This window comes from Heterocephalus glaber, unplaced genomic scaffold (genome assembly GCF_053883595.1).
Source record: "Heterocephalus glaber isolate CG9 unplaced genomic scaffold, H.glaber_assembly_v1.0 deba00001687, whole genome shotgun sequence".
NCBI lineage: Eukaryota > Metazoa > Chordata > Mammalia > Rodentia > Bathyergidae > Heterocephalus > Heterocephalus glaber.
The window spans coordinates 23,700,583-23,713,914 of record NW_028258412.1 but is presented as its reverse complement, the minus strand read 5'-3'; the positions used below and the strand labels follow the sequence as shown (position 1 = coordinate 23,713,914).

At 61.7% G+C, this 13,332-nt stretch overlaps 1 protein-coding gene across 3 annotated transcripts in view; it reads left to right on the top strand.

Moving 5' to 3' along the window:
• Window positions 1-13,332, top strand: part of Scarb1 (scavenger receptor class B member 1) — a 39,831-nt gene that overhangs the window by 9,456 nt on the left and 17,043 nt on the right. For all 3 annotated transcript variants that reach the window (XM_004843975.3, XM_004843974.3, XM_021257653.2), the window contains exons 2-6: window positions 8,298-8,455; window positions 8,727-8,868; window positions 10,604-10,807; window positions 11,718-11,813; window positions 12,799-12,914. In XM_004843975.3, coding sequence (XP_004844032.1) covers window positions 8,298-8,455; window positions 8,727-8,868; window positions 10,604-10,807; window positions 11,718-11,813; window positions 12,799-12,914 — 716 coding nt within the window. The remainder of the gene's footprint in view (window positions 1-8,297; window positions 8,456-8,726; window positions 8,869-10,603; window positions 10,808-11,717; window positions 11,814-12,798; window positions 12,915-13,332) is intronic.

Here is a 13,332-nt window from a genome sequence, read left to right as displayed (position 1 = left end):
GCGATTCTGTGGCGAATGGGTCAGTCACTCGCGTCCACCTGTGTCCCTTGGGACCTGGCTTCTCTCAGACACGCTCAGGCTGGGCCGCGCCCCAGCAGATGTCCAGCTCTGCCCGCTGTGGCTGAGGGGCCCTGTGACCTGGACAGCCGTCTGCCCCGTCCCTCACCTCGCATCCCTGAGACTCCTCACCTGGCACCGACCTGTGTTGCCTGCAGAGGTGCGAGTTGATGCCAGCACTTGGCCCACGCACAGATTCCGGTCTGGTCCCGGCCAGGCCTGCCTCCTGCAGCTGTATGGCCCAGTGGTTGCCCAGGAGTCCTCGTGCGGGGTCCCTCGGTGTGCATGTGCCCGTGCCTGTGTGCCCTCAGCTCCTCTTCATGTGGGGGAACCAGTCAGATGGATGTGGGTCCATCCTACTAGCTTGTCGCTGTGTAGCCCAGTTTGGTCTTGAACTCATGGAGATCCTCCTGCCTCAGCCTCTGGAACACCGGGACTACAGGCGTGGGCCACAGTGCCCAAGGTTCCCGGTGCTTCTCGCTGTGGCCTCCTCTTCAATACTTGTCCCATTTCATTTATTCCTTTAGTGCCAGGCACCCAGTGCCCAAGGCCGGTTGTGAATTCGAGTCTCTTCCTCTTTGCTCTCAGCCAGCAGGCGGGGAAGTACAGCACACGGCTCAGTGGTCACAGCAAGCTGGGCGCCACAGTCATGAGTGGGTGAGGGCGTGGGCTTCTTCCCCTGGTGGCCCCTGACCGAGAGTCCCCTCCGCACGCAGAGGCTGGGTGGGGCTTGGCTGCTCGGTGGAGCCCCAGACCTGGCGCCCGGTGGCCACAGTGACTCGCTCCCAGCCCGTCTAATTCGGGGGCCGGGGTCCCTGGCTTACGGCCGCCACTCCACCTCACCAGCTCCTCCTGTGTCCCGGGGCTGGGACACCCCGAGTCCACAGGGCCTGACTTTGATCCCTAACGGGGCCTGGTGTGGAGGCCCTGCTGTCCAATAGCGTCCCGCCCGAGCTCCCTGTGCCTGTGAAGGTAGGGGACACAGTTCAGACCAGGCGGGGAGCCCCAGGCCTGCAGAACTTGGGGTACACTCAACTCCAGGGACCCCTGGGAACTGGCTTAGCCCGGAAGTCCGCCTGCCCACTGCACACAGGCTGCTCCCCAGCTGGCCGGGTGAGCTTCGCCCAGCAGGAGGCGGCCCGGCGCCCTTCCCCAAGTCCCATGGCAGGGGTGACTGCAGTTCACAGCGCCTGTCCCTTCCTGTGGAAAACATGTTTGTGTCCCTAGAGGGAGAGCGGGGCCCAGGTCCTCCCCACCCCTGCCCACGACACGAGTCCCCCATCCTGTACTCTGCAGCACTGCGGCTGTGGCCCGGGGTCTCGGGGTCTCCTGCCCCGCTGGGCCTCTCCTGATTTCATCTTTGGAATTTTTTTTTTTTTTTTTGAGGCAGGGTCTCGCTGTGTGGCTCAGGCTGGCCTTGAAGTTGAAGCACTCCTCCTGTCTCAGCCTCCTGAGTGCTGAGATTACAGGAGTGCCCTGTCCCTTTTCTGTTTCATTTTGAGACAAGGTCTCATGAAATCGCCAAGCCCTCAGGCTCCTTGTGGCCTCAGCCCTGTGTGGCATGGGGATGGACACGTGACCCCTCTCCGAGGCTCACGCCGTGTGGACTCAGGGCCGGGGGGAGTTGCTGGGTCCCGCTCGGTCTAGCTGGGCCTGGCGGGTCAGCTGTGAGGCTGCAGGTGTCCGTGTCACTGGGGCAGGGGTGGCGCACAGGGCAAGGGCGGGTGGCCCGTCGCCCCAGGGCTGGGTGACGCTGCCGCTCTGTCGCCTCCAGCTGTCTCTGGGTCACCTGCAGGGGTCGGGGACACCCACAGTGCCCACTGCACAGTGGGACGAGTGGGCAGGGACTCTGCAGGAAGCACCAGGGTGGCCAGGTGACCGGCCGGGTGGCGGCCTCCAGGGAGAGGGTGCCCCGCCCAGCCACGGGTTCACAGCAGCCACAGGAGTGACGGTGCAGTTGGCACTCCGGGTGGTGACGGACGCAGACAGCAGGCTCGCCGTGCGGGGACGTCCATCTGTCACAGGAGCAGACGGGGGACCCGTGTCGAGGGGAGGGGGTGGCAGCTGCACTGCTTTGCCAGAGCCCGCGGTGCCGTGGAGCTGTACACTAACAACAGCTCACGCGGGGAATTTTACGTTGTGGATTTTACCGCAGTTAAAATGAAGTAAACCAGCTGGGCACGCTCTGCCTGTCGTCCCAGCACTTGGGAGGCTGCAGCAGAAGGGTCTCAAGTTCAAGCCCAGCTGGGCAATTTAGTGACCTAATGAGACCTGGCCTCAAAATAAAAAAGGGGCCGGGCCGGGTACATAGCCTGGTGCTGCGGTTGGTGTACCGTGAAGAAGCCCCGTGGTCGTGGCCCCTCCGGGCAGCTGGGTCGCATTGCTGGCCCAGGGACCAGGTGGCCGCCGTGCAGGACGCTGAGCCCTGGAGGCGGAGGGCCGGCTGCTGACCCGCGACCTGGCTACTTCCCTCGGGCCCTCACCTGCAGCCAGCAGCGGGCTGGCACTGCAGTGTGGCAGTTGTCCTTGGAGGCGGGACTCCGCCTGAGGCCTTGGCCACTTCATTCACTGCTGCCGGGGTGGGGAGGACTCAGTGTCCTTGTGGCGGTCAGCGGACCCAGCCAGGCGGCAGCTGAGCATCAGGTCCTGGCCGCTCCCCTCGCTGTGGAGAGGTCCGCCCGCAGGCGGGCGGTGACACGGCCGGGCACAACCCTTCCCAAGCTTGTGAGGTTGGCACATCCTGAGGGGACAGGTGGGAAATGTCCGTGTCTCACGGGACCTTTAGCTATGGAGCTTGAGATGTGAATTTAACATTCTTTTCACAAAGCTCGAAAGGGTGGTTTTCTTTCACTTTTTGTAACCATTTAAAGATGTAAGGCTGGGCGTGGTGGTGCACACCGGTCATCCCAGCACTCAGGAGGCTGAGGCAGGAGGATCGCTGCAAGTTTAAGGTCAGTCTGGGCTACACAGTGAGTTCAAGGACAGCCTGGACTGCATAGTGAGACTGTCTCAAAAAGCAAGAAGAAAACAAAGATGGAAGAGCTTTGCTGGCTTCTGCTCTGTGCCTCAGTTTCCTCTGTGAGGTGGACCCACAGTAGTCCCGGCCTAGAAGCCGGCTGGGGAAATGGCTGAAGCCCTTGTTGCTCCTGGTGACCTCGTCCTTGGCAGTGCTGGGTCCTGTCTGAGTGTCGGGGGCTCTGCTGCCGAGCTGAACCCCCGGCCCCTGTGGGGAGTCTTGAGCACCCAGCGACATGAACCTGTCCCAAGTAGCTTGTGTGATGCAGGTGTTACGCAGCTGTGGTGGTGCACACCTGTCATCCTGGTCTTACATCTTTAACTGGGAGGTGTTTCTGGATTTGAAGGGCACTGGGTTGGCATCTGTGACTGTTGGCCTTGTCCTCATGGTCTCATGGTGGCTGCCACAGCACCACACATTGAACCCTCCCACAACACCATTCAAGACCAGAAGAGAGGGACATAGCAGTAGGAGGGCTCTGCAGAGATCTTTTATTGGAAGAGGAACTTTCCCCAGATGTCGCCAATGGACTTCCTTCCCATTGGTGGGATGGGGTCGCAGGCCTGCCTGGTCTCAAGCCTCTCTAGAAATGCAGGGCTTTCTGTCTGATACTTAACCAAGCAGTGACGCTGGTGCCCATGGTCCTTGCCTACTTACTGTGTGGGCTGGCACCACTGTGGCTACACTGTGGTCACAGGGCCTTCTCCAGACGTGAGCCCAGGAGCTGGGAATGAATGAAGGAAGGAGGGAAGTTGGGAGGGGGAAGGGAAGGAGTCCGCTCTCCGCCCTCGGCCCCTGTGCTGAGGTCTGGAGTTGCCTGCTAAGTGGGCAGCACGTTGGACACCCTGTGAGCTCCCTGGCCCATGGCTGAGTCTGGCGTCCACTAGAAGACAGCAGAAGTCTCAGCTCAGTCTGAGGGATTTTTTCCTAGCGAAGGGGACATTGGAAATTTTAAGTGGTTTGGTTTGTTTGAGAGAGGGTCTTACTACATAGCCCGGGCTGGCCTTGATCCTGTGGCAACCCTCCTGCCTCAGCCTCCTGAGTGTTGGGACCACAGGTGTGCTCCACCACAGCCAGCTTCAGTGGTTTTTAGGAACTTATTCTGAAGGGTTTCGCATGTTTGTGACCAGGGGAGCAGGAGGTGGCCAGGGCTTGTTGAGCCGAAGCCCCATGGGCCTGGAGCCGACCTCCCGGACAGAGAGGGACAGGGTTGTGAGGAGTAGGAGCTCTGGAATGAGAGGGCGGCCTGGGCTCGGCTGAAGTGTGTTGCAGTGGCCTCTGCTCCCCGGCCCTGTCCCGAGGACCCTGCTGGGTTTGAGGCTGCTCGGCTCCCATGCCACCTGGGCGGGCATCTGGCCTGCCAGGGCCCCAGACCTGTGAGGCCCCAGCCTTCTTGGGGTGGGGCTCGGCTTCGTGTTCCGTGAGCTGGGGACGCCACAAACCGGGTCAGAGGTTGGGGGAGGCAGCCACAGTGCTGGAGGAAGGGGCTTGCTGGGAACAAAGCGTCCCCCGGACACTGAGCGCCGCCTCCCACTGTCTGTCCTATTTCTCTTGGGGCTGAAACAACCAGATCCGCAAGGTGGGGTGGCATCCTGGGCATGGCCTGGGGCATCGGCAGCCAAGCCACTCTGACCTGCTGCTGGGGTCCCCCGTGTCGGAGGGGCTGGTGGGCTGCACCCGGCCCTGGGGTGCCCACGTCCCACCCCGGGGATCTGTGGATCTGTGGATCTGTGGCCTCGAATGGCCAAAGGGCTTTGAAGGTGCAGCAACTCGGGTCATCAGGTTGGGGAAGGAGGGACAGAAGTGGGGGTCCCAGGGATGAGGGGGTCGGCCGGCCCCTTCCAGGAGCAGCCGGGGAGGGCGGGCGTCCCCTCAGTGTGGCCACTGTGTCCTACGGCTCCAGCAGGCTGAGCTGCTTCTGTTGAGGCCAGGGCGGTGCCGCCCAACATGTCCTGGTTTTCCTTTAAACGACATGGTGAAACTTGTAAAACTGTTTGCAGTTTTCATCCACCTACTTCTGAAGTTTCCACTACTTTAAAAACTTATTTGTTTAGTTTTCCAGTACTGGGGATCAAACCCGGGGCCTTCACACTGAGCTGCTTCCCCAGCCCTTCTATTCTTTATTCTGGGACAGGGTCGTGCTAAGTCACCAAGCTGCCCAGGCTGGCCTCAAACTTGTGACCCTCCTGCCTCAGCCTCCTAGCGTGCTGGGACTACCCGCAAGCGTCACTGCGCCTGGCTGACATTCACCCTTCTGAAGCAAGCAGTTGGGTGAGGTGAGCACAGGGCCGCTCCTCTGCCCGCCAGTCTGCAGAGGGTGGTGTGAGGCCTCGGCTCCCATGTCGGCTTCCTGCTGTGCTTGGGGCGCTGCCTTGAGGCCCTCGTGCGGGGAACGGCCTTCCCCTGAGCATAGCGTCAGTGGGTGGGCACTGCTTGTTCTGTTACTGGTTTAAAAACACCCTTGTCCCCAGTGGACACTTCAGTGGCTCCTTCTCCTAGCAGCTCCCCGGCTTGGTCCCTGTCCCCTCTTCTGAATACCCAGCCCGAAGGGGACCCAGTGTCCCTGTTGCCAGCCGCCCTCCTGTCCGCTGGGTGTGGTCCCCTCCCCACCTCCTCCCCAGCTGTGACCTTCGACTTTGGGAGGGGGCCGGGATGCAGAGCCAGCTCTGGTGAGGGCCGTGCTCCCCCTTGACACTAATCTAATCGGCCGCCTGGTCCTGCTGTCCCTGGCTGGCTGGGGCTGGTGCTGACCCTGCTGGCCAAGGATGGGCAAAGTCTGCCTGCTGGTTGGGGGTGGGGCGGGTCACTTCCCGCCAGTGGCCGCAGGGTCACCTCCCGGTGCCCACAGCCTGCCAGGCCTGCTCCCTGCTGGCTCAAGGACTGAACATGGCAGGGATGGAGTGGGCCGGAACCCAGCCCTGCCTGAGAGGCCTTGTCCCTGTGCCCCACAGCGTCAGAGCCAGGGTGAGCAGGCGCAGTTTGGGGCCCAGCTGCCTGTGCCGAGGCTGGGCGGGTCTGTCCCCTCCAAGCTGCCCTCTGCCCTTCTCGGTGAGGACGACACGTAGCTTGTGATCTGCTGTCTTCCCAGATTCTTCAGGGTGCTGGCCTTTATTTTTAATTTTGTTCTTTTGCAGCGCTGGGGTCTATGACAGAGCCACACCCACAGTGCTTTTTATGTCGAGACAGGGTCTTGCTAAGGGGTCCAAGGTGGGCTTGAACTTGGAGTCTTCCTGCCTCAGCCTCCAGAGTAGCTGGGATTACAGGCATGTGCTGCTGCTGTGAACTTGTTTGTGTTTTCAGGCAGCTTTCGTGAGATGTGATTCGCACATCACAAGCTTTCCCCCTTGAAACACACGTCCGGGCAGCTTTGGTGGTCGCTGGAGCTGTGCCTTCCCCATGATCCATGGTAGAGCGGCCTGGGCCAGGGGCATCCACCCACCCACCCATCCTTCCATCCACCCATCCATCCACCCATCCATCCATCCACCCATCCACCCATCCTTCCATCCACCCATCCATCCACCCATCCATCCATCCACCCATCCACCCACCCCCTCATCCACCCCCCTGCCCGCCGCTGTGCCAGGCACCGGGGTAGCAGTGCCAGAGCCTGGCTCTGCTCTCTCGTGCTGGCCTGGCTGGGAGCAGCTCACAGCACTGGGGCCATCCCGGGCCTGGTTTGGGTCTGAGGAAGCTGTTGCTGCAGAGTGGCCTTGTTGAGGGGCTGGCGCCTCAGGCAGGGAGGCCAGGGAGGGGGCATCAAGGCATCAGGGATGGGAAGGACACTCGTGTGCCAGGAGGAGGGACCTGGCATGCGTGGGCCTGAGGCTGGTGTGGCTGGCACAGCTGGAGGGCCGGGGTGACAGTGGTGAGCTGGGGATGGGGTGCAGCCGGCCCTGTGGGCTGCGGTTGGCGGGTGTGGGGCGCAGCTGGGGGGCAGTGGGGTCGGGCTCCGGTCTGGCTCACGCGCCTCCTGCAGGAAGCCTCGGACACCTTCGCTGCCCTCCTCGCGGGACCTCTCCGCAGCCTCCGTCATGCCTCAGTTTCCTGATCTGTTGCGTGGAGGTGGTGGCGGCTGCCCCACGGGCTGAGGTGCTGGCCAGGAGGGAGTGGTGTGCACTGTGCACAGCCTGGTACCCGGGCCTTGCACTGCTGCTCTGGGTGTGCCAGGCCCAGCTCCATGGCACTGGGGGCTGCGGGCAGCCTGGCTTTCGGGTCGGCAGAGCTGGACCTCCTGCCCCGACAACACCAGCCTTCTGCTCCCCCAGGGCCTGTCCCTGTTGGCCCTGGCTGTTCAGGGACAGTGGGGTAACCGTCCTTGTCCTGGAAGGTTGTGTTCAGTGACAGCAGAAGGTGTCGCAAGCTGCCCTGTGCACCTGGCCTTGCGACACCAGCTCTATCTGATGTGCTGATTGTGGGGAGGGTATTTCTGACTTTCCATAGAAAATTTTGTTCTCACAGAAGTGAGAACTCCCCGAAGCCTCCTTGAGCAGCCCACTGCCCCAGGGCCTTTGCACTGGCTGGGGCTCCATGGGGTGCCCCACTCCCACATGCCTGGATCCCACATGCCTTACCCTGGTGTTTATTTTGGTTTTGGTTTGAGTTTTTCCATGTAAGAATCAAAGCCTCTATTATGGTTTGGGTCTAGATGTCCCCAAAGCCTCACGTGGTCCTCAGCAGGGCTCAATCTAGGGTGTGTGATGCTGGGATTAAGGATGTGGGGTTACTAAACCAGTACAGCAATCGGTTTGGCACCGCCCTAGCCCCTGTCATCTGAATAAGAGAAGAGAGCCAGAAAGATGCTGTCAAAGTCCCTGTCGCTTTTGCTACTTTGTGTGTGCCATGTTGTTTCTCCTGTGCGATGTCCTCTGCCTTGGAGCCTCGGAGCACGGACTGAACCTCTGCACACTGTGGGCTAGATAAACGCCCCCTCCTTTAACTCTGGGAATCCGGTATTTTGGTTTTGGTTTTTTTTGGTACCGGGGATCGAACTCAGGTCCTTGCACTTGCGAGGCAGGTGGCAGAACCACTGAGCTAAATCCCGGGCCCGGGAATCCGGTATTTTGACTCAGCAACGAGAGAAGTAACCCAGAGCCGCCCAAACCCAGCCCCCTTCCCACTCCCTCTTGGCGCTCTGGGGCAGAGCGCAGATTTTGCCCTCGTCGTTCGGTGCCCGGCCGTCCCCAGCCCGGCGACAGCCCTGACCCTCGACACCCACCTGCAGAACGTGCGCATCAGCCCAAGCAGTCTGTCCTTCAACATGTGGAAGGAGATCCCAGTGCCCTTCTACATGTCCGTCTACTTCTTCGACGTGGTCAACCCTGATGAGGTCCTGCAGGGCGGGAGGCCGGAGGTGCGCGAGCGCGGGCCCTATGTGTACAGGTGAGGCAAGGACAGTGGCTCGGGCGCGGGCGGGGGGACACTGAGGCGCGAGGCCAGAGGAGGCCCTCTGGCCTGTCCGTCGCCTGGAGGAGCTGGCATGGTCACCTTGGGGACAGGGACATCGGGCGGGATCCGGGTGCTCTCGGGGCAGTGAGGGACAGCAGGGGGTGTGTGGCCTGCAGAGGACGGACAGAGGGGGACGCCAGGCGGGAGGTGGCCGGCGCCCCACGCAGTGTTCTTGGCTGCTGACCGCACCCCCATCCGTCCCCAGGCAGTTCAGGCAAAAAAGGAACATCTCCTTCCACGACAACGACACGGTGTCCTTCCGGGAGCACTGCACCTTCCAGTTCCAGCCTGAGCGGTCCCGCGGCTCAGAGAGCGACTACATCGTGCTGCCCAACATCCTGCTCATGGTGAGGCACCCCGCCCCGCCCCACACCCAGGGGTCTCCCGGGCAGGCCCTGCCGGGCTGTGGCCTGTGGGTGGTGATGCCCTTGGTGGGAGCAGATCCCGCCAGAGGACAGGCGCAGGCAGCATGCGCAGGGACTTGGGACTTCCTGTCCCAGACGGGGCTGTGCACCCTCCGTCCTCCCGCAGCCAGCCGTGCCGCTGTGGCCCCCGGGAGCCAGGCCTGTCAGGGACGGCACTCAGGGCTTCCTGGGTGGTCACGGAGCCAGACATCCAGGGCAAGGGAGGGGGCAGCGACACAGGCCACGTGGGGTACACAGATGGCTGGCCCCACAGGGAATGTGAGGCCCTGACAAGTCCACATCCCCAGGCTCTGAGGGTCACGTCTGCTCGGCCGCTCCCCTCCGTCACCAGCCCGTCGGGCCACCAGGGAAAGACACAGCCATGGGTGTGGCCGGGTCTCCTACACCCAGCCGAGGGACACTCAAGTGTGAACGTCACAGGGTTCCTGTTTCTTGGAAGTCTTAGGCTGGTGTTTTCCCAACCAACTGAAAATGTAAACAAAACAAAACAGAACAAAACCATTCTTAGCTCCTGCAAAACCAGGCAGTGTAGCTGGTACAGACCCTTCGGAAATTATCGTTGGAAGAATGGCCACGACTCTGCAGGGTTAGGGGGACTTAGATTTTATTTTATGTCCTTTTTTTTTGGAGACAGGATCTCCCTATGTAGCCTGGGCTGGCCTCGAACTCACAGCAATCCTCCTTCCTCAGCTTCCTGAGTGCTGAGATTATAGGTGTGCCCCACCACGGCCAGCTATGTCCTCTTTTTGACTTCTTAGAACTATGTATTTAGATTGGGTGTGGTGAGGCAGCCCTGTCATTCCAGCACTCTGAGAGGCCGAGGCAGGAGGATGGAAGTTCAAGGCCCAGCCTGGGCAACTTAGCAAGACCCTGTCTCAGAAAAAACAGAACAAGGGCTGGAGATGTAGCTCGGTGCAAAGCCTCTGGGCTCAACCCTTAGTACTGAAGACAAAACAATAAGAAACCCCGCTGCCACCCTGCCCCGAGTTCAATGCCTTCAGAGTATCAGAAAGTAAGAGTGGCCGTCAGTTCCAGTTGGGGCAGGGCACTACAGCTCCTGATCTAGAAATGGGGGCAGTGGCTTCTTGATGGAAGATGCTTGAAAAAAATCAACCAGCAGCCAAGACAGTGTCTCCAGAGGGGAGCAGAAGTGACCGGATAAACCCTCTTGTTTTAGGCACCTGGTAGTGGGTGGAGTGGGTGTTGGGGCCTCGGCATTTAGTCAGGAAGGAAAGGATATGGAAGTGGACCTCAAGTCTCTCTCATCTCAGTGCACCCCAAATTGCCTCCAGCAAATGGAGAACTTGAGGGTCGTATAACTGGAAAGGCTGGGGTGCATCGGCTTCAGGTGTGGGTTGATCCAGGATGCACACCGGGTGGCCCTCTCTCTGGCAGGCCCACCCCTCACGGTGGCTGCAGCCCCCCAGGATGAGGCCCCTGCACAATGTCTCCTGGTGGCAGAGTCTTGACCCAGGCCCAGCCTGGCCGGGGGAGGCCGGTTCTGACGGGCCAGGCCTGTGCCTCCCACCCACATTGGTGCCGAGTTAACTTAATCGGCTGGGGAGACCCAGGGAAGGTGGTTCTGGGATCCGGGAGGGGCCTGGCCGTCCCCTGGGCCACGCTCACCGTGCCCACCTGACACTGTCCTCGTCCGCAGGCCGCCTCGGCCATGATGGAGCACCAGCCCGCGAGCCTGAAGCTGATCATGACGCTGGCCTTCAGCACCCTGGGCCAGCGTGCCTTCATGAACCGAACCGTGGGCCAGGTCATGTGGGGCTATGAGGACCCGCTGGTGCACCTCATCAGCAAGTACCTCCCACAGATGTTCCCCATCAAGGGCAAGTTCGGGCTGTTCCTGGAGGTGAGTGGCTGGGGACTGGGGGGCCGCTGTGGTCGTCAAGGGTGGGGGACCCGGCTCAGGGCCACAAGCGAAAGAGGGGATTTATCAGAAGCTGGGTGTGGTGGTGCACACTTGTCATCCAGCTCCTGCAGAGGCTGAGGCGGGAGGATCCAAGTTTGAGGTCAGCCTGAGCAACTTAGCCACGTAGTGAGAGCCTGACTGGAACTAAAGCAGAAAGGGCTGGAGAGGGAGCTCAGTGGTGGTGGGGCGTTTGCCTCGCACACGCGAGGCCCAGGTTCAGTCTGCAGCACTGAGCAACGAGAAAAGGAAGTGATGGGCCACAGAACTGGGCCAGCGAGGGTTGGACTGACCCAGGCTCGGACAGGGCTGAGGCTCAGTGAGGGCTCGGAGGCCTGGCGGGAGGAGGGGAGGCTGCTGGGGAGGCGGATCCCAAATGCCTCCACTCGGGCTCAGAGCTGTAAGCCAGGAGGGTCCTGACTGGGCGCCCAGCCGAGATCAGGTCACCACCTGACCTCTGACCTCTGACCTTGGCTCCCTCCATGCAGGATTCAGTGTGCCTCGCTGGCCACAGGGCAGGCTGGGAGTGTGGCCCGGTGACGTGGGTGGCCGCAGCAGTCTGCTAAGCTTTGTCTGTGCTTGTGCCACGCCACAGTGGGAGACTGGCACCCTGTGCTCGGTCCTCGTGGTGTTCCTAGCATGGTGTACTGAGCTCAAACTTGGCATCCTCCTGCCTCAGCCTCCCAGAGTGCTGGGCTGGCAGGTGTGCACTGTGAGGACAGCCACCCCTTTGGGTTGGGAAGGGAGATGGTGGCCCTGGTCCCCCGGGACGGACAGGGCCGTGACGGAGCTGTGGCCCGACGCCGTGGGTCCTTGGTCCCCGACTCAGACACGCTGTCCCCACTGTCCTCAGATGAACAACTCGGACTCCGGGCTCTTCACAGTGTTCACGGGGGTGAAGAACCTCAGCCGGATCCACCTGGTGGACAAGTGGAACGGGCTCGGCAAGGTGAGGGGGCGCAGGCCAGGCAGCCTGGCGGCTCAGGCCCCGGGCACCTGGGTGGGCCGCTGAACTCTGCCGCTTGCCAGGCACCTGCTGTCCGCTGGGGCCCTGCGCTTTCCTCCCTGGAGTCTTCATTTAGGAGAATGGTTCTGAGTGTTCACCAGGGCACAGGGCTCAGGAAGCCGTTCCTATTAAAGAGTAAACAATGGGGACGCCCGGTCCCTCTGTGCGCTGGCCCTGCCGGCCGCCCCTCCCTGGCCACGGAGGAAGCCGGGTGCCGGGTCCAGGTTGTCCCTGTGGCTCTCATCCCTGTGCACCCTGGTCGAGCCGAGCGAGGCAGTGCCCCTGGATCGCCAGTGACTTGCTTGTATTGCTGGGCGGGCTTTTCCAAGATGCGGGACCCTGACTGTGCTGCTGTTCTCCCACCTACCAAGGCGAGACCCCCGAAGCCCGCAGTCACAGTCACAGTTCAGGATGCCACAGATGTCCGCGTGTGTGCCCACTTAGAGAGCTTTCCGTGCACTTCAGGTAGAAAATGAGCTCTGGAAGTTGGGCGTGGTGGCGCACACCTGTGATCCCAGCACTCGGGGAGGCTGAGGCAGGAGGATTGCCGCAAGTTCAATGGCAGCCTGGGCTATGTAGTGAGATTGTCTAAAAATACAAAAAAGAAGGAAAATGAGCTCTGGATCTAAGCCTCACTCCCCGCACAACAGACCTGATCCTTCTGTTCTGAGGTTTCCTGGCGGCCGCCACCATTGTGATTTGAAATAGTTGACAGGCACTGGGTGGTTCCTGCTTCACCTGTTTCCAGGAGCCTCTTGACGTCCCCTGGGGCGAGACGTGGGTGACAGCCCCGCCTCCGGCCGAGGTCCCAGTCACAGGGCCAGGGTTCCCGCCTGAGGAGCCCAAGCTGCACTGGGCATCGTCTGTGTGCACAGGCGGCTCCTGCCGGCCGGCCGAGTGGCCACGTCCCCACTGCTTCCCTCCCCAGGTCAACTTCTGGCACTCAGACCAGTGCAACATGATCAACGGGACCTCCGGGCAGATGTGGCCGCCGTTCATGACCCCAGAGTCCTCGCTGCAGTTCTACAGCCCCGAGGCCTGCAGGTGACTGTGCCGACTCGGCGGGGCACGGTGGGGGGCGCGGGCAGGAAGTAATCCCGGTCGAAGGGCTGCGAGATGAAGGCAGGAGGTGGCCCTGGAGGCCCCGGGCTCCCCGCGTGCCCCTTGACCCTCCACCTCCCCAAGCCCGGGAGCCCCGCTCAGTGCCGGGCGGGCGCTCGTGCGCTCTCGGGGACGCCAGCCAGGCCTGGGGCGTCAGAGAACCTGCGCGGGCTCCGCGCGGCGCCACTCAGACGCACCACTTACTTTATCTTTCTGCACTCGCCTGGAGCAGCAGAGACAGAAAAGAGCGTGGGTCCCAGGCCACGCCCCATGACCTATGACCTCCCACCAGGCCCCGCCTCTAAAAGCCCCCAACCCCAGCCTAGAACAGGGCCCCTTCCACACTCAACCAGCCACGGCG